The sequence below is a fragment of the Pteropus alecto genome, unplaced genomic scaffold (genome assembly GCF_000325575.1).
Source record: "Pteropus alecto unplaced genomic scaffold, ASM32557v1 scaffold210, whole genome shotgun sequence".
NCBI classification, from domain to species: domain Eukaryota; kingdom Metazoa; phylum Chordata; class Mammalia; order Chiroptera; family Pteropodidae; genus Pteropus; species Pteropus alecto.
Window position 1 is genome coordinate 4,119,874 of NW_006431288.1, and position 22,364 is coordinate 4,142,237.

Below are 22,364 nucleotides of genomic sequence, written 5' to 3' on the forward strand. Positions count from 1 at the left end.
TTAATTTTTATGATGTCCTAGTCAAATTTCACTTAAAAAATTGTGATCTATCTCAGACAATCTCCAAATTATGTATTCTTCTCCAGTTTCCATGGCTAGGGCAGAGTCTGCTGGGCAGCTTAACCTGGGGCTGAAGTGATATAGTAGGTAATAGAAAAATAAATGAATTTACATTCAACTCATCCCTAAAATCAGATATAGTAATAGCAGTAGCCTTTCCAGATGAGAAACCAGGAAGACTAAATTCATTATAGAGGTGAACCCATGTGAGCAGGGCAGGCAGGCATCTTTTGCATCTAGAGATCCCCTGTCTCTCATTTTGTGATCATTTCTTTCACAATATTCATTCATTCTCTAGTTACCTTTTCCCTTCATTCCCTGCAGGTTTAAATTTTCCTTTCCTTCCTTGCCCTACAGTGGAGCCAGGGCCTGGATTAGGTATCAGTGTACTCTTCTCTGGACTTTGTGTCATGCATCTCATGTCTCTACTACTGCTTTAAACATGCTTTTTTTTTTTTTTTTTTTTGTGAATTCGTAGTCAGCTTGTAGTTTTCTGGGAGACAAAGAATCATTTCTCTAGAACTTGACATTTTCTTTGCTTTTCCAAGGCCCCTTTTCCCATTTTCCTTGTGAGGACCTAATGGTAGTTTCCTCTTTCTTTGACAGGTGTTTTTGGATCAGCAATATATAGGAGTCCTGGATCGTTCCACGAAACAGCTGACCATTCCCAGGGAAAATGTATATAATCCAATGTTAATGGACTAACAATTCTAGCACCTGCCTAGGCCCTAGGCTCAATTGTAAGCGTGGTCTGGCCCCATGGTAGCCTATTTCTCTTCAACTGCCCTTGGCATTGCTCCTTATATAGGAGCCAGACGGGGATGAGAGAGAGCTATGTGTACCTCTGAGGTAAAAGTGTATATGCTTTGTGTGAGCAGAGCATTTCTGTGTTTGATATTTGTTGTTCAAAAAACTGTGAGTTGGTCACCAGCCTCAGTAGAATCTCTGGTAAAATGTATAAGTGACTCTTATTTCCTGAAAGGCTAAGGAGGGGGGTGCGGTGGGGAGCAGGAGCCCAAAGGGTTGGCTTGACTCTGATCTGGAGGTCTGTAGGCTTGCTCTACCATCACCCTACTTATGACCTAATCTTAGTTCCACAGGAGACCTAGGAGGTCTACAAAAGAGTGCATGAGTGGTCACCATTCTGGCTGGTCTGTGTTGGACAGGTATCCAAGGATTACCTGAAATTGAGGATCTTAGTGGAGAATCAAGGCCGACTTGCCTATGGGCAGGATATCAATAATGAGAGAAAAGGTGGGCCCCAGAATGGAGAAGCTTGAGACTTGAGGCACCAAATTCCTTTTGTTCTTCCCTCGGGCTAAGGAAAGTTATGTCCAGGTACATGGTTTGGAAGAGAGTAGGATGTCTCAAACAATGAGAAACCTGCGAGGAAACTATAACCAAGGCTTGCCTTGATGGGAAAGGATGATGATGATGTCCTTTCTCCTGGGTTCCCACAAGGATGTTCTCCAGTTCCCAAGCCAGTGCACTGCCTTTTTGGTAGGATAGCTGTAGAAATGCCCTTGGAGGATTAAGTGTTAGAGTTTGAGTTTTCCTTCTCTGGAGCCCAGTGCCTGTGTCTTGTCCTTCCCTTAGTCTTCCCCTTGGGCTCCAGGGCACAGAGTCATGCACCGAGTACTTTGACCTACCTGAGAGTTAAAGTTAGCCTGAGCCACTGTGCTAGAATTTTGGTGACTTCTGCACTATTAGAGATATATGCACTACTCTAAGAGGTGTACATGTACACTCAGGAGGAAGAATCTATGTAGGAATTTATAGAAACCTTCCTTCTAATGAAGCCTGGAAAGCGTCTTCCTTCAGGGGAGCCCTGACCACAGCCAGTTCACATCTTTGTGTCCTTCCTGCTTCCTTCATGCTCCCTTTCTTCCTTCTTCTACAGGTTTAACTGGGGATATCTATCTGAACAAGTCCCCATTAAGAAGATTTAAAATATATAGTCTGGAGATGAGCACTAAATTCCTACAATGGTAGGTGCCAACTGTTGACTCAAGGTGACTGGCCAAAGATGGTAAGCATTTAGAAATGAAACTCAGAGACTATCCAGACTAAACCCCTTGGTTTTCAAATAAGAGATCAAAATCCAGAACACTGAAAGAAGTGAACCCAAGTTTTGTAGTTGTCTGGGGCACAATGGTGATCGTCCTCTAGTTTACCCAACTCCTGGTCTGCTGTTTTACTTACCAAGTCATACACCCTAAATGGCATTTGCCTGTGCTGTAGGAAGGATACCTGGCTCCAGCAGAAAACAGACTTACCTCAAAAGTCACAAATGACACATAAAGAAGGGCATGACCTTTCCACTTGTGTTTGACTCTCTTAGGGACATTCCTAACATGTGGAAACCAGTCTTACTCCAATTTCGGGGCCCTGCCTTCTTCCTCGGTATCCTGAAAGTTGGTAATTACCCCAAAGACACCTTTGTAAAGCTGGAGGTTAGTGATATTTCTCCCCTGCCTGTGTGCCCCACCCCCAACCTCCCATCCCAAAAGAACCTTTTAGAAAAAGCTCCTTGGTGCATGGGCCCTGCCCTGTGTAAGCAAATCTGGGCTCCCAGGGACCTTCGCTACTCTGCAGAGGCTGACCTTTCCTGTTGATGAGGATGCAGGGTGGAAGATAAACAAATGTGACAGACAGACTAATGCGCTCTAGTGTGGACAGCTATAGAATCCATGGTGAAGTTAGTGACCATGATCCACTAGTCCCTAGACATAATTTAGGATGTTGAGACCCATAGCACCCAACGTGTGGTGGGGATATTGTAGGTGAAATTCCAAGGCACACTTACTGCTACACCTGAAATTCTACAACTCTACCTAGGTTTTGGGCCCAGCATATTCTGATAAACACCTCATAGTAAATGGAAATGCCCTTCTCTGACTTGGGACAGATACAGGGAGATGAAATAGAAATCAGTGCCCTCCTCCTTGAGGCCTGCTTGTTGAGCCAACCTCAGGCCAGCAGCAGGAGCACAGAAATCTTCATGTCACCTCCCATCTGGGGCTATCCTGTAATCTATCCTGTGTGAGTGTGTCTAGGTCTATGATCATGGTATACAAGAGGTTTGTGTGTATGTGTGTGTGTGTGCACGCGCGTGTGTGTATTTTCACTCCTTGTGTCTTTACATCTAGAACTAAGATCTTGAATCCTCTGTTCCAATCTTTTTTAGGGCTGGACAAAAGGAGTAATATTCATCAATGGAAAAAACCTGGGACGCTACTGGAATATAGGTCCCCAGGAAACCCTTTACCTTCCAGGACCCTGGCTTCATCCTGGATTAAATAAAGTAAACTCCCCTCACTGTACTTCCCACCTCCCAATGCACTTTACTTGGACTCTGCCTTGCCTCAGGGGTTGAACTTGGACCTCACGGCATCCCCATCTTCTTGGCAGATCATCGTGTTCGAGGAATTTAAAGCTGGCACAATGATCCAGTTCACAGAGAAATCTCATCTAGGTATGGTGTTCTGGAGGGTAATAGGCAGAATCTGGGACAATCTTTCTAGTTGAGATGGGGATAAAGAAGGCAGAAGGTACATTATTTCCCTGGAACCTGACCCCTTCCTCACTGCCCTTGCATGATAGCCAGATTTTCTCTTATACTAGTCACAACTCCACTCATCACCTCCCATTTTAGGCTGACCTAACTAGCCCACTCTGCTAATGGCCTTAACCTAACTCTCTCTGCCTCCCCTCCTTCCGGACATTTCCACTGTGCTTTCTGGATATCTACCTGCCTCATTGTAAACCAAGGTCCCAACATCCTCCATGTTTTGACTTTTATAAAACTTATATTTTCTACTGCTCTTCTTAAAAAATTTATTTTTAAATTTATTTTTCAATTACAGTTGACATAAAATATCATATTAGTGTCAGGCATATAATACATTTCGATAACTTACAAAGTGGTCACCACGATTGTCATACTGCCGCGTTCGATAATTCCAAGGCACTTTTTCCAGGCCCCCTTCTCAGGTTGCCATAGTCAAGGAATGCATGGCCCAGTCCCAGCAGGTGACAGTGTTGCAGGCTTTCTGGGCCTGTGCACAGTGAATGTCTGGCGTCTGTGTGCCCAGCCTCCCTTCCTCCACGTTCCCTTCGTTAGAGCCTTTGTGAGACTGATTAGGTGCCCTTTCTGCCCTGGACCTGGGACATACAATAGACCAATCAGACTTTCTTTTCCAGGATATTGAATCTTGAGCAGTATGACACAGAGTAGAAATTGATTGAGCTGAGTCATTTCAAGAGTCTTGCCGTGAGTAACCTACCAGTCCTGACACCTAAGTTTCTGGAACTACCCTGCCTTCTCTGTTTATCCCAAGCCCTGCTTTGGGTCTGCCATCCTCTTCTTAACCTTCTAGTACATTCCTCTTTTCGCATAAGTTAGATAACCTGTCTGTTTCTGATGCCTACAACAAAATAAAGCTACTCCGTGTAAACCTTTATTGTATTGCTACAATAAAAGCTGTCCACCAAATAAAATGTTGAAAAAAATGAGATGCTCAGAATACTTGACTCTACAAATGTAAATCTGAAGCAAATGTGATTTTCCCAAGAAACCAAATAAGATATAAAAGTTAATGCAGGAAATGTCAGGCAGTTCACATATGCTTTGCGTTTTCAGTGTAAAAAAACAAAAAAAGTGTTTTCCTTTTCCTTCCCAGTGCTTGTTTCCTACCATTATTTTTTAATATTCAGGTGAAAACCTGCTTCTTTGAGACTTATGCCAACCAACTACCCTATTTGGTGCCTCTCATTGCCTTACCATTCTTTACTTACCTCCTGGTTATCACCTTTGGCACCTTATTCACAGCTCTTCTTAATTCCCTTATCTACCACTAGCCTTCCTGTGGGTGGCTGCAAACCTTCTGAGCCATAGCAAAGAGCAGAGAGAACCATCTAAGTTCTTGGGGTGAATCAGCTTGGTGGCACAGCATGGGCAGGCAGGGGGAAAATCTACGGAGCTTCACTTGTTCAAGCCTCTGCAAATCCCAGCACCTCATAAATAGGCCGTGGGATTAGCTGGCAGCTTCTGGGGAACCTGGAAGCATGAGTTACCGTGGGGGTGAGTTGACACTGCACCAAGGACTGCTGAGGAAGCTCCCAAGCCAAGACTAAAAGGAATTGCAGCTGGACCTAAGAGGCTCTATGAGTTTTGGTGGGACCTGGGGCCAGGCCAGTTGTACAGGGGGCAGAAATCAGCCCCCAGTCAACCCCAAGGGTCAATATCATGAGTATATTCCTCGTATCCGTAAATGCCAGAAGGCCAGCAGCACTCATGTAGACAAGGACACCGCAGAGGCTATTGGTCTAGAGCTTTCTGCTCAGCACTTCCTTCACTGCTCCACCACAACTCCACATCTGTCTGTCAAAGCCCATCAAGGAGAGAGCAGCAATGACACAGGCTCTTACTTTTCATAGAGCATAAATCTTAGTGGACTTCACAGTCACTTGAGAGCTCATGAAAACATGGATTGCTGGGCCCCATCTCTAGAATTTCTGATTTGGTAGGTCTGAGTTGAGGCCTGAGGATGCTAATATTGCTGGTCTGAGGACCCCACTTTGAGAACTTTTGTCATAGAGCAGCATCTCAACCTCAGCACTATTACTCTTTTGGGTCAGATTATTCTGTGCGGTGGGAGCTGTCCTGTGCATTGTAAAATGTTGTAATTCTAAAGACGTCTATTTAAACTAACTTAAATTAGCTTTAATATTAATAATTTCCCAAGTCACACAATCTTTAAAAGCTTTTGGGTTAGTTTTTGTTGTATTTCTTAATTTATATAAGCACTTAATTTCTTTAAGACAAACAGCTCTTTTTATAAAATGACTTTAGTAATTTCCTTTGGAAGTAGTCATATATGCACCTATATAGATAGACACGTAATTATGATTTTGATTATTTAATTCTTGGATAGCATTTGTTCCAGAGACATGCTAGAAACCCATTAATTTATAACAATGGAAATAAGTTGTTTGTTCATTGAGATGGCTAAGGCTTTAAGATTTTTATTTGTCCTTGATGAACACTTATTTAAGGAGAATGGGGAGGTGACTGCTTAGACAAGAGAACATTTTTAGCTGTTTGTGCTTTTGAAAAACTTTCTTTTTCCACTTTTTTCCTTTAGTTTGTTTAGTCTCAGGCCGTTGTGGGCTGTGTTTACTTCTCTTATTATCTGTAGGAAGGCCTTGAAAGTTCCTGAGGAGGTTTTAAAAATCCTATCTCTAATATTGCCAAATTTCTGATCATAGAGTATTAAATTGTTTGAAATATCTTGTCAGGTTTCAGGCAGGGCAAACAGTAAGAACTTTTAAGGTACCTGCTTAGATGGCCAAAGTTTCTTTTAGGATTCTTTTAGAGCTATTTTTCTTCGTCTTTTAAAAACTTCTGATTATAAATCAAAGAATGTATTCCAATTTCCCAGAGAGATTTGGATTCCTCTCCTTATGGAATCTTTCTTATGACAACAGAGACAAGAAGAGGAAACAAAAGAGTATACAACCATATGAATCCTCATCCATCAGGGAAACTCGTGCAAGCTGTTCACCCCACAGAGCATTTATAAGGGTGAGAGCTGTGAAAAGTCCCTCCTAAGGAAAAAAATATTCTTTTTTGTGTGGTAGCAAGGTCCTGTGGCATCCTGCTGCATGCTGGCACCAGGACATTCATCCCTGGGGCAATCACCCACCTTGAAGGAAAAACTCCCTTGAGAGAAACCCCTCCTGATCTCAAAGGCATTTGACCTCATCCAAAAAAGGAGAGAGGTCTAAACCTAAGAGGACTTCACAGTTCATGGAAACAGCTGTAGGTACTATACCCAGTTCCAGGGCACACGGTCTATGAAAGTGAGGCCATTTTAGATCCCCATTCTGATACAAGGTATGTTAATCTAAGAATAAAAAGCCAAAGTGAGGGGGCAGCAAGCATTTATTGAAGATACAAGAAAAATAGCTATTCATGAAGCACTGATTCAGGCAGAAAGCCACATTAGTGTTCTGATTAGGAGACAAAGACAACGGGTATTTATGAGAAAGGGAAAAAAGAGCAATCATCAATAGAAGGCAGGTGTTTCTATTGGTGCAGATATATTAACATTGTGACACTAATTCTGAACAATGTTTTTAATTTCAGTCATATCTGCTTTTTTTTATCCTTGCAAACAGTTATTTGGGACACAGTGTTGCTTTAGGGTCAGTCTAAAGGATATTTTGCCCTGTTTTAACATTCCAAAGATTGGAGACAGGAAGTGCAAGGCAGTTCCTCTTCCTCTGGGACGGCAGTTCTGACTCCATTTTAAATCGGCGTCATTTATATTTTACAACACTAAGCACTGTCTCTCATGGGCCTCAGTACTGGCCATCCCCAGTCTTTGTTTATTTCCTGCATAGCCTCGCCACAATCTATATTCTATATTTATTGTCTTTCTCTCACTAGTCATAAGCTCCAGGAAAGCATTGACCTTACCTGTCCCTACTTACTGTTCATGTTCCCATTGTGTCCCAGCATTTACTTAGTTCCTGGAACGCAATGAATGCTTAATAAATATTTGTTCAAAGCTGTCATGAATTATACTTTCTTAAGGACTAGCATTTTATAAAAAGCCTATTTTTATTCTCCCACCCCCTCAACTGCCACTGCCCTGAACAGGCTATTCTAAAAGAGACTCGATTCGTTTGTCTTCCTGGCCTATACATGTAGTATAGGACAGTGCAGCTTCCTTTTCTTTTCTTTTCTTTTCTTTTCTTTTCTTTTCTTTTCTTTTCTTTTCTGATTATCTATTCAGAGAAATGTCACCCAATGAATGTTAGTCATTGGGTCAGGATGAAGCTGCCATTTAAGGCCCAGAATGTGCTAGAGACTAGGAGTGGAGGGGTATGTCGGGGAATGAGTCTGTCGGAGCCTGCTCAGACCAGTTTTGCATCATAATCATGATTTTGATTTTTTAATTCTCAGGTAGCATTTTTTCCAGCTTCGTAAGCTCTTATGACAGGTGCGAATACTTCTGTGCCCAGGTTTTTTAAAGCAATATGGATGCATTTTCATTTTAAGACCAAAATAAAAGAGTTCACGCTCAAAATCTGAACCACTACAAAAACGGTTCTCTCCTTTCACTTTCTGCCTTTTAAAATTATGTTTCCTGATGTCCTATGTAGCATTTTATAGAAATGGGATACCAGAGATTTTAATCCAAATGGGAGCATAAGCCGAGTGACAAATCTCTTGTGTTTGAGAGGTTTTAGGTTTTTCAACATTCGATATCCCTCTAGAATCTTTTGTAAATAAAATTTCTCCTCGGTGTAATAAAAAAATTAAAGTTCTAGTATGGCTTTCACAGCCATCACCATGTCTGTAAGGTTTTCAGTTCCAAGCCTTTCCCTGGGAGTCTCTCATGTTATAGCTTGGGCAGCAATGGGAAACATCAATTACGTGTCTAAGTTAATCATTTCTTTTGGAATTGTAACAATCCCACACATTTCTCTCCTAATATTTTGTCTTTCACACTTTTATACAGAATCATTATTATAGTACTTTCTACATATACATTAAGCTTTGAAATAAAAATCCTATTCATATTATTTTCTTATTTTAAAAAAATGACTAAAATGCAGAAAAATATGGCAGTTACTGCCTCTGGTTCCTGACAAGATGCTGTATTAGCATGTCTCCAGCCTAACCTCAGAGATGCACAGAGGCTATATAACCAGCTGTGTTCAAGCCCTATCATGATCAATTTAGCTGACCTGATGTGGAAGAACACGGTGGCCCAGAGACAGAAAGGCAGGCAGCAGGATCTAGAGATGGGGTAGGGAGGGGGATGAGCACTTGCATATGCTTTGTCTTCTTTCCCCTGCTGCTCCAGGCAGTTTATTGGCACCTTTTTGAAGCTCTGGAGTTAAGAAAATAATGGGGCCCTGTTTGTCCAGTATTTATTTTAGGAGAATTTCAAATGTAGCATTTTACTATAGCAGTTTAGTATGGTGGTCTCTCGATGTTCAGGGTTACAGGCAATCAACAACTGCTTTTCAGGTGGCGATTGTTGACCTGACAGGTGCCCTGCTTTTGTCTGACAGCTGATGGTCATTCATTCTGAGTCTCACTCAAAGCTGATGGTCATGAGTTCTGTTAGTAATTAGCACACTTCCAACATGGGTTCATTTATGAGGGCCAATTGTATTAGTGAATGTAGTAATTGGAAAGCTCTTTGAGCAGTACCTGGCACATATGAACACTGCATAAATGTTTGCTGTTATTGCTATGTATTTTAAAAAGTGCCAGAGCGAATCTTGCTTTCTTATTGGACAACATGAATTTTGGAATTATTTTGACAAATGCCATGAATTCTTGGAATTTGGTTAGAATTACATTAAAGTATATTCGATTAAACTTTTAAAAAATAATGTCTTCCTATTCATAAGCCTTTCCATTTCTTAAAGTCTCCATTATGTATTTAAATTGAAGTTTAGAGCCTTGTATATTTGTTTTAGGCTTTATTCCCATGAAGTTTATATATTCTGTTATTGTGAAAAGTATCTTTTTCCTGTGATATTTTCTAACGGTGCTGGGGCTGGAGGGCTCAGGCTGCCTCCTTCCACAATTGCACAGGTGTGGGACCCACAGCTCTGGGGCACTGGGCACCAGGAACCAGGCTGGTCTGCTGAGAGGCAAGGGCTCAGAAGCTGGCTCTGTGGGGAACAAGGTATTTGCCTAATTAAAAGCCCTCACCTACACATATGCGTATTTCCACACTGAGGGCTGATTTTCGTTAATCTGGACTGCCTGGCCCAAGTGAGGCCTGTTGGCCCGTCCATGATTCCCTTCAATGAGAGACACCTGGAGGTTTTGATGGCTGGAGTAGAACAGGACCCCTACCAAATAGCAATCCAAATGAGGACTGACAGAGTCATTACCACTTTAAAGCTGCTGCCTCATAAAGATATTTGATTTTCAAGAAGGGTTTAGGGCTCTTTCCATCCTGGGGCTATGCAAGGTACTGAAAACCACCTGACAAGCTTCTGTTGCTTAATGGGCCCTGGCTGCCTGGGGAGCCTATTGCACATGCTGCTCTGAGGCACCAATACACTGAGCCAACCTGGGAACCAGAGAGGCAGGATTTCAAGGACTGGCTCTATGGGGAACAAGGCATTTGCCTAATTAAAAACACATATGTACATTGCCCCTGCTTAGAGCTCAGCTGGAAAAATGTGAACTTCACCAGGGTGACATCTTGCTAGTCAGACATGGTTGTCCCCAATGAGATACTCTGGGATGTCTTGAGGGCTACAAGTCCGAATGTGGACCTACTGGACTGTAGCAGCTTTAAAACTGCCAAATGTGGACCTACTGGACTGTAGCAGCTTTAAAACTGCCAACTTTTAACAGTATTCAGAAGGGGTTGAAGCTCTCTGCAAGCTGGGGGCTAGGCAGGGAGTTAGGAGCTGCCTCGATGAGCTCCCTGGGCTTGAATGGCTGCTCCGGGAATCTATTGCACATGCACGGGTAGCACGGGTCTAAGGCACAGGGCACCAGGAATCCGGCTGGTCTCCTGAGAGGCAGGGTCCAAGGGGCTGGCTTTATGGGGAACAAAGTATTTGCCTAATTAAAAGCCCTCACCTACAGATGGGCATTTACCCCTCTGAAAGTTGATCCGGGTAAATCTAGACTGCCTAGGAACTGTGAGGCCAAGCAACTGGACAAATTTTCTCTCTAATAAGACACTCCTGGACATTTCAAAGGATAGAGCAGCCCTGGACTCCATCAAGCAGTAAGTCTAAATGTGGACTGACAAGAGTGTGGCCACTTTAAAGCTGTTAACGCATAGCAGCCTGGGGGAGCAATGGGGTCTCCTGCTATGTTGGAAGCTAAGCAGAATGTTGAGAACCAACTGTATGATTCCCCTAGGCCTGGTAGCCCCTGGTTGTCCTAGGCACCTATTGTTTATTTGCTGGCAATGCAGGTCAGGGATGCTGGCAGGTGTAGGTAGACAAAGTCCAAGCTTTTAGGGAGACAAGACTTATGCCTAATTCTAAGCCCTTACCTACACATATGCACATCTTTTTTTCTGAAGGCTAATGTGGGAGAATCAGAACTGCCTTGCCAGAACAAGGTCAGGATGCTCGGCCGCAGTTCCTCTAACGAGAGACATCTGGACGTTTTGAAGTCTGAAGAAGCCAGAGATCACAACCAGAAACAAATCCAAATAAGGACAGACTGGACTGTGGCTGCTTTAAAGCTGCCACCACACTAATATTTATGGGAGGAGTGAAAGCTCTCTCCGTGCCAGGCTATAATGCTATTGGGAATTGCCCAGATGAAACTCCCAGTTCTAAAGACCTCCTGTATGCCCCTCGTATCTATTAGACATACATGGTTCATGCAGGTTGGGGGCTCTGGGCACTAAAAACCATGCAGGGGAAGGGAGAGGCAGATCCTAGGAGCTATCTATTAGGGGGATACAGCATATGCTTAACTAAAAGCCCTCACCTATAAATATGTGCATTTCTCTTCTAAAGAATGAGCTGGGATGACCTTTTCAGGGCAAATCCTTTCAGCCCTGCCATGATTCCCTCCAATGAAAGACATCTGGACTTCATGGGTGGGGAATCCTTGGACCACAATAGGCAGCAATGCCAAATGGAGACTGACTGGACTGTGGCCACTTGAAAGCTGCCACCTCACTAATATTTTCAGGAAATGTGGAAGATCCCTCCAACTTGGGGCTAGGTAGGGGGTTGGGAACCATTCTGAAACCATCAAGACCAAGAGCACCACTGACTGTCCCAGGCACCCATTGTGCATGCTCTGAGACACTGGGCACCATTAACAGGGCTGGTGACCAGAGAGGCCAGGTCCCAGGGATTAGTTCTTGGAGAGACAAGGCATACGCTTAATTAAAAGCCCTCCCATATGTATATACGAATTTCCCTCCTGGAGGCTGAATTGAGAGTATTTAGATTTCCTGGCTGGGGTAAGGTCAGGTGGCCTGGCAATACTTCCCTCCAATGAGAGACACTTGGATATTTTGATGGCTGGGGAAGCCTGGAATTCCACCGGGCAGAAAGTCCAAATGGGAACTGAGTAAAATGTGGCCTCTTTAAAGCTGCCTCCTCACAAAGATTTTTGATAGCTCTTTTCATGCTAGGGCTATTAAGTAGGTTAGGAACCCTTTTGAAGAGCCTCCTTGGACTGGACCATCCCCCACCACCCCCCAGGTGCCTATCGCACATGCTTGGGCAATGCAGGTCAGGGACACTAGCACCAGGACCAGGCAGCTGTAGATAAAGATCAGGTCCCATGAGACAGCTCTTAGGAAGGCAACACCTATGCCTAAATATAAGCTCTTACACATATATACTTTTATTTTTCCCCCAGAAGGCTGAGTTGGAAGAATCAGGACTTTCTAGCCAGGGTGAAGCCAGGCCAACTGGCTAATTCTCTCTGCAATGAGAGGTATCTGGACGTCTTGATAGCTAGGCAAGCCTGGATCTCCTCGGGCAGCAGTCCAAATGGGGAATGCTGCCCGAGGCTGTAGGCTCACATCTGTTTCCAGGAGAAGTAGCAGCTCCTTTTATACTAAAAACTAAATAGAGAGTTGGAGATCACCCACAAAAGCCCCCAGTTCTAAAGGATTATTCTCTGTTCCAGGTGCCTATTACATGTGCATGGTTAATGCAGGTCAGAGGTGCCAAAACCAGGAACCGGGCAGGTTTAATGAGAGGCCTGGTCAGAGAAGTTGGCTCATTCACAGAACAAGTCATAGACCTAATTAAAGCCCTCATTCACACATATGCACATTTCCTCCCCGAGCCTGAGCTGGGAGAATCTGGACTGCCTTGCCAGTATGAGGCTGGGAGGCCTTGCCATGTTCCCTTCAATGAGAGATACCTAGACCTGTGGACAATTGAAGAAGCTGAGGACCACAGCAGGCTGCAAGTCCAAATAGGGACTTATTGGACTGTGGATGCATTAAAGCTGCCACCTCATAATAATTTCTGGAAGAAGTCATTATGCTGAGGGCTGTGTAGGGAGTTGTGAATCGCCCCCAAAGAGCCACATAATTCTAAAGGGCCCATGTCTGTTCCTGTGCATTTTGCACATGTGCCAACATTGCAGGTCAGAAACACTGGAACCAGGAACCAGAAAGGTGTAGAGAGTGGCCTGGTCTGAGAAATCTGCTTTGGGAGACAAAGCACAGAAGTTTTAAAAGCCCTCACCTATACTTATGCACATTTCCCTTTGAAAGGCTGAGCTGGGAGAATCTGGACTGACTTCTCAGAGTGAAGTTGGGAGGACCACGGTACTTCCCAATGAGAGACACCTAGATATCTTGATGGCTACAGTCCAAGATAATCCCAGTGAGGATTGACTGGCTGTTGCTGCTGTAAAGCTGCCACCTCACAATAATATTTGATTTTCAGATGAAGTAGGGGGCTCCCTCCCAGCTGAGTGTAGGCAGGATGGTGGAAACCACCTTGATAAGCTTTTCATGCCTGGAGGACCCCAGCTACTTTGAGTACCTATTATGCAAGTAGGGAGGAAGCACTAGAAATAGGCTGATGTCCACAGAAGCAGGGTCCCAGAAGCTGGCTCAATGGGGAATAAGGCATTTGCCTAATTAAAAACCCTCATCTACACATATGCCCATTGCTCCCTTAAAGCAGAGTTGGAAAATATAAACTTAGAAGGGTGAGGCCTGGCTGGCCCAGTATGGTTCCAGAACTCCAATGAGAGACACCTGGACATTTTGATGGCTAGAGAAGCCTGGGACTGCATCAAGCAGCAAGTCCAACTGGGGACTGACTGGGCCATGGCTACTTTAAAGTTGTCCCTTTACAGAGATGGGGGCTCCTCGTCACTGGGGGCTAGCCATGGATGCGGAGAGAGAAAGATGGCTGTAGTCAAGCTCCCTCCCAACACCCTTAGCAGCTTCCAGGTGGAAGTGACTCAGCACTTCTCCCCTTAAGCATGTGTGAGCTTCTGGCAGTGTGCCACTATTGTTTAACCTGTGTACATAAAGGCGCCGCCACCATGTGAGGCTGGCTGTGCCCTTGCTGGAATAAAGAGCTATGTCACATTACCTACGGCTCCGCCTATTTTCTTTCAACTGCCCGAGCCTTGTATCCCTTACCTCGGTACCTCAAACCTGCAATACAGGATGGGGCTGAGAACCACCCCATGAGCTTCCCTGGCCAGGAGAGTCCTGGCTGTCCTCAAGGCTTTATTGTGTATGCCTGGTACACACAGTTCTGGGGCACTGGGTACCAGGAACAGGCTGGTTTTTTCAGAGACAGGCTCCTAAGAGATGGTTATGAAAATCAAGGCACTTACAAATTAAAAGCCATCACCTACACATGCATATTTCTCCCCTGAAGGCTGATCTTGGTTAATCTGGACTGCCTTTGTACCATATGGCTGGGCAAACTGGCAAAGGTTTTTTTTTTGCAATGAGAGACACCTGAACATTTTTATGGCTGGAGAAACCTGGGATGCAATTGAGCAGCAAGTCTGAATGGGGACCTACCAGCGTTAGAGCTGCTGCCTCACAATGATTTTTGATTGGGAAGAGGGTCAGGGGCTCACTCCATACTGGGGGATAGCAAGGGGTTGGCAGTCTCTCTAAGGAGACCTCCGCCTCAGGCCTGGAAGGCTCTGGCTGCCTCAGGTGACTATTGCACTTGCGTGGGTCATGCAGGTCTGGGACACCGGGTACCAGGAACCAAGTAGGTCTCCCGAGAGGCAGGGTTCCAGGGACTGGCTCTGAACAAGGTACTTGCCTAATTAAAAGCCCTCACCTACACATATGCTCATTTCCCCCAAAGGATTATTGGATAAGTCTGGACTGCCTTGGTAAGGTGAAGCCAAACACTGGGGAGAAGTTTCCATCTAATAAGACACCTGGACCTCTTGATGGCTGAAAAAGCCCAAAACTCTATCAGGCAGCAGGTCTAAATGGGGGCTGACAAGACTGTGACCACATTAAAGCTGCTGACTTTCAACAGTTTTCGAAAGGAGTGGAAGCTCCCTCCAAACTAGGCAGGGGTTCAGGAAACGCCCCAATGAGCCCTTTATGCCGATGCGTAGGCTCTCTATTAGTTCTTGTATGTCAACCTTGAATCTAATAACTTATTAATTTCTAATAGTTTGTTAATGGATTCTCTTGAATTTTGTATAAAGATAATCATATTGTCTACAATGACAATGTTGCTTTTTATATTTTATTTTTTCACTTTTACTTTTGTTGTCTTGTTGGCTAGGACCTTTGATATGGTATTGAAATATGATGCTAGCGAAACTCTTGGTATTGCTCCAGAATTTAATGTGACTATTTCTAAATTTGCACCATCGAGTAAGATATTTGGTAGAAGATTAGTGGATAATTATCTACCTGATGAGAGATAAACCTGGTGACCGGAGGATTGTCTCCTCCCCATTCTCGTAGCTTAGCACAGAGCTAGCTTAGCAGAACTTTGGTAGCTCAATAGAACAGACCAAGACCTATTGGGCTCCTGAGCTTCCCCTTTCTAATAAGGCTACTTCCTGGACCAGGGAACTTCCACTTTGGCGTAGTTACATAGAAGTGCTCTGCCTCCATGACTCTATAAATATGAAGAGTGTTACAAGCAGGGCCCCTCTATATGGAGCATTGCCCTGGCACGTACAGACTGTCTATGTGCAGTCTAAGCTCTGAGAAAATGAGTTGGAGAGGGGATGAGTGAACTCTATTATCTCTGCACTGGATTTCCCCAAATACCTTATTTTATATCTGCATTGTGAAGCACTAATGGTGTGTGTATAGTGTCCCAATGAACCACAGTTGGGATAATTGGGACAAGGACTAGTTACAGGACATGGTACCCTCTGCCTTCTACATACCAGAACTTATATGATTGCTATTTTGATGTTTTTGTATTTGTGTGTCTGGACTAGCCATTCTTTTATCCACATGTATAATTGCTATGGTTCTTTTGTGTACTGGAATGCATGCATTTATGATTGGTTACATGCTGTGACCCCTGGCTTTTGCACCTATAAAGTCAGTTAAATATATGGGCAAGAATGACCTGTATATCTTGCCAAGATTGCACAGTTGAAATGTCTCAGACAAAGAGAAGGTAAAAGACTTAACCTCTGAAAAGATAGCATGGTTTGAAAGTGAAAAGAGCTTGCCTTAAGGTGGAAACATCTAATAGAATGCTGTAACCAACTGTCCTAGTGATAATGAATTGCCAGTTGCCCACAGCACTGAATGCTTTCACAGTAGGCTGAACTTCAAATGGTGTTCCTGGCTAGTGAGCACACCATTTCCAGACAAATTAGAATAGTTTTACACAGACCAATGGACCAATACTAATGGCTTAACTATAATTCAGGATTGGATTACTAAAGGCCTCTTTATGGAAACATACAATTTACTAGGTACTCAACCTTTATGCTACATGTGCATACATGTACATGTGCATGAAGCAACTCCATCTAAAAAAGGTATCTGGACTGACAAACCCAAGCAAACATGTACAACCACTATAAAGGAGTGGGATGCCCAAATACAGTTCTTCTAACATGTATTGGAAGGTACCATTCTCTCCAATGATGACCTCCATGAAATCAGCTCGAATGGCTATCTTCAGTTATTTACGTGTTGCACATGACCATACTGCTTTATTCTTGGTTGAGTCTCAAGGTACTCAGAACTCAGGAGATGGGGAACTACGAGAATCTGAAGAGGAATAGAACATTTTTCTCCATTTTTTTTTGGTACAGTACCCATCTCTTTTTTCTCTTTTGTATCTGCTCAACCTCAGAGATAGATGGATATAGATCTTACTGTGCTTTCTCTGACATCGATGGATGATCTGACAGTTCATATTGGTCAGAGCCTAAACTCTCTCTTTTCCTATTACAGAAAGGGAATGAATAGCCCCCCAAACAGCCTTCACTACTGTTTTAGGCCATGATTCATTATTTGAGCTCCTTGAGATGCTGGATATGTCACTTTCATCTGTCCCAGACCATGGGACGTTGTTGAGGTCTCTCTCCCAGACAGATTTGTAGAAACCACTGTGCTGTGCATCAGTCAGAAGTGGTAGAGGTAGTAATTACATTTAATGAGACTCCAAGGACCTGGCAATGGACTGATGAGAGATAAATTTGAATGGCCCTGGAGTCTCTTGTCCTCCTCAATTCTAGTTAGCAGAAAGCTGGCTCACCAAGTCTGAATTAGGCCTTGCATAGTAGGAAAGATTTCAGTCTACAAGCTTCTTACCCTTCTAACCATAGAAACACAGATCTGTTTGGGAAGAAAATGGAGGACCTGAAACTATTTTGTAACCTGTTAAAAGCTTAGCTAGAAGCCATTCCTCATTCTCCTTTTAATTTTTAGCAACCTAAATTTTTAAAGAAAATGCAAATTCTGCTCATTAGTTATCTGTTCACTTATTGAAAATGAAATCTATCTTCTTGATCATTTTCACTGTCTGGTACAAGGGAGGAAGATTGCAGGATATGTTCATTTAGCTAACTTTAAACTAGAACCCTATGTATGTTCCAACAATAATGTTGAAATTTACAAGTTTACAATTCTTTACCTGTAATTATGACATCCACAATACTCTGTAAAATCTAAAGTTGTGTTTATTTGTTTGTTTGTTTTAACCACTCAATTGGTGTTAAGCTTGACCCAATGTCAGTTAATTTGGAAACAAAACCCATTACGAACTGACATGGCACTTTTTAATTGTCTGGATTTATCTCTCTTAATGTGGATACTCAGATGTTTCATTGCTGAAATATTAATATATTTTTCACGATTGTTATAGATTTATTTTGTTAAAATATCCTTTTCTATGATTTCAGCTTGGTGCAGGTTGGGTAGTTGAGCAAGTGCGCCTGGTACTTTGTGGATCCAGTTCCAGGCTCTTCCACTTACTTTGGGAGAGTTGTTTAGGCAAAGCATTGGTTCTGCAGATATAAAATGGGGTCACATTTGCGCTGGTTTCAGTTGCTTCCTGTGAGGTAGAACCAAGATTACAGCGATATTTTGTCTACTGTTCAGCACAATGCCTGAAGCACGGTGAGCTCTCCATAAATATCTAAAAGCTGTTCTTGTTGTAATGTCTTGCTCATTTTAGCAAGCAACTTGTTACATGTGAGTGAGATTGTACTGTGCATACTGTTCTGTAACTTGCTTTTCAAATTTAACACTACATTGTAGACATGTTTCCATGTTATTAATTTGATCTTTATGTTTCAATGGTTTTATAGTTTGGTCTCTATTTACCCCTACAACGCATTTTTATCCACTACCACCAGAAGTGTTTGCTGAAATATAAATTTGAACATGTTCCAAACCTTCACTAGCTCTTCTTTCCTTAGAGAGTCAAGTCTAAACTCCAGTCATAGTCTGAGCACTCTGCTTCTGCAGCATCAGCTGCTAATCCCATCACCTTTTGTTTTGTTCTACTTTAGGAATTTCAAATATTCTCTATTTCTGGAAAATTCCTTATAATTTCTTGTCATTGTATTTTCGTACTTTTTGCTATGGCCTCAACACCTTTCCACATTTATACACCTGGTGAATTTCTCACCCTTTAAGAGCCTGTTCAGATGAATAAACTCTTTCCTGCCTGAATGAACCCCTCTCTCCTCGTAATGCCTGCGCAGAGCTCTCTCTACTGTGGCGCTTAACATACTGCACTGAGGCTTGAACTTCTCTTTACATGACTATCACCTTCTTGAGGCTGAAAGAGGATGGGAAACATATCGTTGATCTTTGGATCTCCAGAGTTAGCACACAGTATCACCCAGGAGAATCACAGATATTTTTGAACAAATAAAAACATAGATTATGTCTATATCTTGCATATACTTCTCTAATTCTATAATTCAGAAAGTAAAGAGTTTTATTTTTCCTTAAAACAAAACAAAACAAAACATGTCTATTTCCTTTAGTTAAAGGTAATCTTGTTGAAGACCTCTGCCCGATCTCGGTTGTTGCTGCTTCCTCATTGTCTCACACAGCACCTGTCACAGAAAAGAACAGACGATGAAAAAGCAACAAATAAGACTAAATTTAACCACAAGGAGAAACATCTCAGAGAAGTAAGTAAATTCTCTGAAGGCATGCATTTAGAGGAGCTGGGGTTAGAATTCTGGTTTTCAAATTCCTGGGAAATATTTTTTTTCTTTTCTTTCTTCAGTTCTCAGCTCCCTGCTGACCATTTGATGTGCTTCTCCTATGTTACCTAGAGTTTTATTCAATTCTTTGCTTATTCTCTGATGGTATTTTAGTTTTAAAGGAAACTTTGTTTCTCTCTTTTTAGGCAACCAAATTTTTCTCAAAGCAGGTTGCTTGCCTGGGTGTACTTTTCTACAGTTCTTACAGGGAGTTTTGGTATCATCTCTGTAATTACTCAGTAATTAAATAAAACAGCTACAGTAACCTATTGGCACAACTTAGAATTTTATATTGTATTTATCCTCACCACAGAGTCTGACTTCCACATCATCGGTACTGCTGTACAGGTAGAAGAAGAAAGTATTAGGAAACTTAAGTCTCCTTTAGTTTTCTCTTTCCTCATTTTCTCTGGATATATTTAAACCAGAGGTGGAAAGTGGGCACTGGAGTTAAGGGATAGCCAAGGGGCGAGTCTCCTCTGTCCTCACCTCTTTACTTTCTGCCTTTTCATAAGCCAAGTACCTTGTGCCTGGATCTCTTTATCACAATCCCTCACTTCTGATCTTCCCACACACTTAGTTCCAGTGTTCCTTTGACTTTTCTCCATTATTTGGCCCTTCCTTACCCTTGGAACAGAAACGTGAGATTAGCTTCACTTGTTTATATTCTCGCCCTTCAATTTATTTTCCTCTTGGCTATATCACATACCAATTTTTTTTTCTTTTTAACCAAAAGAAACTTTCTAGACCCCAATCCCAGTGCTGATCTACTTGAAAGGCCCCTTGGAGGAAAATTGACTTTCTTTTTCATTATTAGTGTCTTAGGGTCTATTGTTCCAGTTCAGGTCCCTCTGTGAACTGGAATGATTTGTCTCTAGCTAGAATAGTATCCCAATCCACCATAGATTAAGACTCTTACACTGATTGAACAGTAAAGTCCTTCATCAAGGACAGCCATCAGATATGTTCTTAACTCTGGGTGTTCCCTTTCCTATATTATTGGGAAGCTAGTTTATGGATCAGGCTTTAAAAATACCCATTCATCTCTTCAGTTACAGTATCTGTTCTTGAAACCAGTTCTTATCTTGGCCACAAAACTTTTATGGGCTGCCCTCCCCATCCTGATAAAATAGACTGAGCTCAATCCCCTAGGTGGACACTAGCTCCACTAGTATGGATTTTAGAATGCACTAACCCCAGATCACAGAATTAGTTATGGAGACATGTGAGCTTACAGTTCTTGTTTTTATAAATATTTTTCTTAATTTCACTCTAAAGTGAAATAAGAGTTTACGTGAGTTTCAGTATAAGAAGACTTTTGCAAAACCGAGAATACTTTTGACAACTCAATTCTAATAGTATTCCTATTAAACTGTGCATGATTTTTCCAGCCTAAGTATAGTTGTCATAATTTGACTGAAGTAGTTTCACAAAGACCAATGACTTTTTATCTTCTTTTTATCTCAAAGAATGGCCAGTCCTGTCTTCTCTACTTCTTGTCGTCCAAACTGATTTCCCAAGACTCCAGCGGCCTCCCTCATTCCGAGCCCGGTACTTCATGTCACAGGCTGTCATTTCTTTTTTATAAGAAGGCCCCAACCCTCCTCCTGCAGCTGCCCAAATCACTTTAGTGGTCAACAAACCCTTACTGAGGGCTCGTTATATGCCAGGTGGTTTTTCAGGTGCTAGGATCCAATAGTGATTTAGACACTCAGTCTCTGCCTTCACAAAGCATGGATTTGTGGGAATTGAATACTTTTTTTTGAAAGGAAGAGGTGGACAGCATGATTTTATTGCAATGTTTTAGCACAATGTTAGAGGATCTTAAAATCCTATATTCTAAACTAATACTAGCATGGCAGATGATATCTCCTGAATCTAGCTGACTTATCTAACTAAGGAAAGTCAATTTAATTTAACATAATTTAAGTTAGAGGCTAAAAAAGTTTTGTATATTCATATTTTTCTGCCCCTCCCCCTTTCGACATACTCCAAGCTCCCTCCCATTCAGTAGAGTTGGACAGGACCAATATAGTTGGTGGTCTCACGTAAAAGTTTCTACACCACAAGTAGCAAGAAATGCGAGCATTCTGGGATAAAGATATAGTCAATCAGTATTGAACAATTGACTTCGGTTTACCAGATTGCAATATCATTTTTTCTCAAAAGCCATTTTAAGATACAGCAAAATGCCAGTTTCTATAACAACTAAAATGATACTTTGTTCAAGTTTGTTAATGACTTAAATAGATTTGACTTTCTACCCATAGAATTTAGGTCAGAGAATTTATTCTCTACAAGTTTTAAGATTCAGCAGAAGAGACAGACTGTCGTTTATTATTCCTAGACTTTGTTTATGTGGACAAATCTTCCTCTTTCAGGGATGGAAAAATTCAGTCGATTTTCTACCAATGTGTCTGTAATACAATTCACAGAGTCAGTGCTACACTTCAGCCACAGAAGCTGCAAGGTACCTCACTTAGGAGAATGCTATGCAGGGCCATCTGGTGAATAATGCAATTCTCAGTGGATTCCCCTTATCCCCATGCTCACTTTTGGGCTACTTTTTGAACATTATCAGAATAGAGCAACTAATGTTTACCTCTTTGTACATTTTTCATAAACCTCTCCTACCCACATTTTTCACAAAACTGCTTTAGTTAAAATAATTGATCGTATTGAGACTTGCTACTTCTGATTATGAAAGGCAAAAGAATATTTAATTGAAACTAATGAAATAATGTGTAAATATGCATTGGTGGCACTCATAAAATTTCATCTTTTTATTTATGTCAAAGCAAGGTAATAACCAGACTAGTAAATTTGAGGGGACTTAAGGGAGTCTTTGTTTTATTAGAAATCTACGATATGAAATTATTGGAAAAACACTAAGTAAAAGTAATAGCTGAAAATATAAGGTAAAAGAACAAGATGATAGGACGTGAGGTGCATCTCAAAGAATTATCCATCTGGGATAGACAAAGGAGAGCATCAGTGTAAGTAAACTCGGAGACTATATCTCAAAATGATTTCTAAATGAGATCTTTTGCTGAACATAATTTTGGAATTTTAGGACATGGAATTTCAGATAAGTGATAGTTATAACATGTTTTTA

General features: G+C 42.1%; 2 protein-coding genes across 2 annotated transcripts in view; both read left to right on the forward strand.

Moving 5' to 3' along the window:
- LOC102892979 (beta-galactosidase-1-like protein 2) overlaps positions 1-8,100 on the forward strand; it is a 58,906-nt gene extending 50,806 nt beyond the window's left edge. The window contains exons 14-20 of the mRNA XM_015597454.1: positions 667-738; positions 1,227-1,314; positions 1,961-2,048; positions 2,402-2,513; positions 3,248-3,364; positions 3,472-3,535; positions 8,033-8,100. Coding sequence (XP_015452940.1) covers positions 667-738; positions 1,227-1,314; positions 1,961-2,048; positions 2,402-2,513; positions 3,248-3,364; positions 3,472-3,535; positions 8,033-8,100 — 609 coding nt within the window. The remainder of the gene's footprint in view (positions 1-666; positions 739-1,226; positions 1,315-1,960; positions 2,049-2,401; positions 2,514-3,247; positions 3,365-3,471; positions 3,536-8,032) is intronic.
- Positions 8,101-8,802: 702 nt separating this feature from the next.
- Positions 8,803-22,364, forward strand: part of GLB1L3 (galactosidase beta 1 like 3) — a 77,585-nt gene continuing 64,023 nt past the window's right edge. Inside the window, exon 1 of the mRNA XM_015597462.1 lies at positions 8,803-8,882. Within this exon, the coding sequence (XP_015452948.1) occupies positions 8,803-8,882 (80 nt within the window). The remainder of the gene's footprint in view (positions 8,883-22,364) is intronic.